Below are 2,870 nucleotides of genomic sequence, written 5' to 3'. Positions count from 1 at the left end.
CCAGGTCTGGCCAGGAGCAGCTCCTCTGCAAAGCCCAGCAGGGCTGAGGACACTGCCTGCAGGCAGCGAGGGGACAGGAGGGAGCAGAGAGAGGGGAAAGGCAGGTGGGGTGGCAGGAGAGAGGAGGCTTCATTTGGAGAAAACTCTTCACAGCCCTTCTCCAGGTGAGTCTCTGAGTGCAGGACAATGCAGGTGCGGTTGCTGGAGGGATCTCCTAAAGCCGGCACAGCCACAGCCTGTGGGATCTGTCAGGAGGGCTCTTGCATTAAAGATAAGGAACTTCCCAGACTCTGTGTTTTCAGTTCCCTGCACCTGGGGAATTTGGTGGGAGAAATGGAACCAGAGCCTTTCATGCTTAAACAAGTCACTGAGACTCCTGAGCAGTATCCTTGAGCGGTCAGCAGGTCCGACAGGAGCCTCCAAATATGTCTCCAGCTGGTCCTCTGCCCATGGACAGCAGCAGCATCACCTCTGCTGGACCCATCAGGCTCAGTCTGTTCCATCCTTTTCTGCTTATCAACAAGACCCTACGTCCAGCTTAACCCGGGCAGATGTTTGTGTAGGGCCAGGGGGATGCAGAGAGGGTCAGATGGGATCTGTGAGCGCTGACAGGGAGAAGGCATGGGACAGGGAATCAGCTCCATTGAGGAAAACCTCCAGAGAGAAGGGATAGGATCAGAGATGGAGAGGAAACTTAAACCAGAGATGTTGCTGTTGTTCTCTTGTTCTCTCTGCCAGTGTCTCTGGGGATGGGAGTTGCAGAGTCAGGCACTGATCTTCTGTGCGGCTTTGGGCAGTGCATTCCTGAGGAATTAATTATCTCGTCTGCACTAAGATATCCTCGTTAGGACATTTGGCTTTTCTTGAGTTTTCCTCGCAAGCACTATGCTGCCCTCACAGATGCAAACCTGTCCCGTCACACCTTTAGGCATTCGAAACCTCTAAGCCTGCTACCTTCTCAGCTCCTCATCCCCGGCAGCGCAGATGCTGACAGGCCCTTCTGCACCAGGAGCAGTTCCCCTGGACAACGCTGAGCCCCAGCAGTGTCCCCTGTCCCCACCGTCCCCATGTCCCCTGCTGCAGAGCAGGGCTGACTCCTCGCAGCCAGCGGGCAGAGGCTCTGCTCCTCCCGGCACATTCAGCCGGCACCGAGCAGGGCTCCAGGCTCAGAGCTGGAGGAAGGGCTGAAAAAAGGTGACAAGGTGTGAGCAGGAGGGAGGGGAAGGAGAAATGGCTTTGATTTGGCTCAGAGGTTATCCTAACTTGTCACTGTCCTTCTCTCATATGACAGTGCCCCATGTCTGGAGGCAGCAGATGTCCAACAGCAGCTCCATCACCCAGTTCCTCCTCCTGCCATTCGCAGACTCACGGGAGCTGCAGCTCTTGCACTTCTGGCTCTTCCTGGGCATCTACCTGGCTGCCCTCCTGGGAAACGACCTCATCATCATCACCATCGCCTGCGACCACCACCTCCACACCCCCATGTACTTCTTCCTCCTCAACCTCGCCCTCCTCGACCTGGGATCCATCTCCACCACTGTCCCCAAATCCATGGCCAATTCCCTCTGGGACACCAAGACCATCTCCTACTCAGGATGTGTTGCCCAAATGTTTCTATTTATTTTCTTCCTTGGTACAGAATATTTTCTTCTCACAGTCATGTCCTACGACCGCTACGTTGCCATCTGCAACCCCCTGCACTACGGGACCCTCCTGGGCACCAGAGCTTGTGTCCACATGGCAGCAGCTGCCTGGGGCACTGGGTTTCTCTCTGCTCTGCTGCACACGGCCAGTACATTTTCCCTGCCCCTGTGCCAGGGCAATGCTGTGGACCAGTTCTTCTGTGAAATCCCCCAGATCCTCAAGCTCTCCTGCTCACATGCCAACCTCAGGGAGGTTGGGCTTCTTGTGGTTAGTTTCTTAGTAGCTTTTGGCTGTTTTGTTTTCATTGTGGTGTCCTATGTGCAGATCTTCAGGGCCGTGCTGAGGATTCCCTCAGAGCAGGGACGGCACAAAGCCTTCTCCACGTGCCTCCCTCACCTGGCTGTGGTCTCCCTGTTTCTCAGCACTGACACGTTTACCTACCTTAAGCCTCCCTCCTTCTCCTCCCCATCCATGAATTTAGTTGTGTCATTTCTCTATGCAGTGGTAACTCCAGCACTGAATCCCCTCATCTACGGCTTGAGGAACAAGGACCTCAAGGATGCGCTGCGGGAACTTATAACTGGACAGAGCTCTGATGCAATAAATTCCTGACCTTCTGCATAGCAGTTCTGGTGTTACTCATGGCTGGTGTTACTGCCTTCTATATTTTTATATTTCTACTTTTTTTTTTTTAACTTATGATCATGTTTTCAACTCTTTTTGAGTTCGTTGTGGGTTAGGTAATGACAACCCACACTATTGTAATCAAAATAAAGCCACTGCAGCACCTTGTCTCTTCCTCTGACCCTTCCTCCAAGGCTTTCTGGAGCTTCAGGAACAATTCCTTTGCTCATGGCTGGAAAAGAAGAAAGTCCCAGCATGGCAGCACTGCCAGGCACCAGCACTTGATCCCCCAGAGCTGTTCTCTCTCCATTTCCACACTCTCCTTCTCCCCCCTTGCCTTGCTGTAAGGCCTGAGGGCTCTGAGCTTGGTCACAGCCATGCTGCTTGTGGGACAGAGCTGCCTCCACAGCAGCCTTTCCATAGAGCAAGGGGACCTCCTCAGGGCAGAGCCTCAAGGCTTGGGGCTTCTTCTAAACTTTCTCTCAGGAACTGACTCAAGCATTTGTCCCAGAGGCAATAATCCTGGTGAAACCCCTGCCAACCACCATTCCCAGCACTGGCCTCTCACCCCAGCTTGGAGAGTTTCTTTGTTCTTCCATGAG

The 2,870-nt window shown here is 53.6% G+C and overlaps 1 protein-coding gene across 1 annotated transcript; it reads left to right on the top strand.

Annotated features, from left to right (window-relative positions):
• The first annotated feature begins 1,314 nt into the window (after positions 1–1,314).
• LOC138732635 (olfactory receptor 14A16-like) lies at positions 1,315–2,256 on the top strand. The gene has a single exon (XM_069879276.1). It carries the CDS (start codon positions 1,315–1,317, stop codon positions 2,254–2,256), a length of 942 nt encoding a protein of 313 aa, XP_069735377.1.
• Positions 2,257–2,870: the final 614 nt, after the last annotated feature.

Source organism: Phaenicophaeus curvirostris, chromosome 34, assembly GCF_032191515.1.
Source record: "Phaenicophaeus curvirostris isolate KB17595 chromosome 34, BPBGC_Pcur_1.0, whole genome shotgun sequence".
NCBI classification, from domain to species: domain Eukaryota; kingdom Metazoa; phylum Chordata; class Aves; order Cuculiformes; family Cuculidae; genus Phaenicophaeus; species Phaenicophaeus curvirostris.
The sequence above is the reverse complement of the archived record's forward strand: the minus strand, read 5'-3'. Positions and strand labels throughout refer to the sequence as shown.

Coding starts and splice junctions, on each gene's coding strand:
- LOC138732635 (XM_069879276.1), top strand. CDS start 1,315: ATGTCCAACAGCAGCTCCATCACCCAGTTCCTCCTCCTGCCATTCGCA.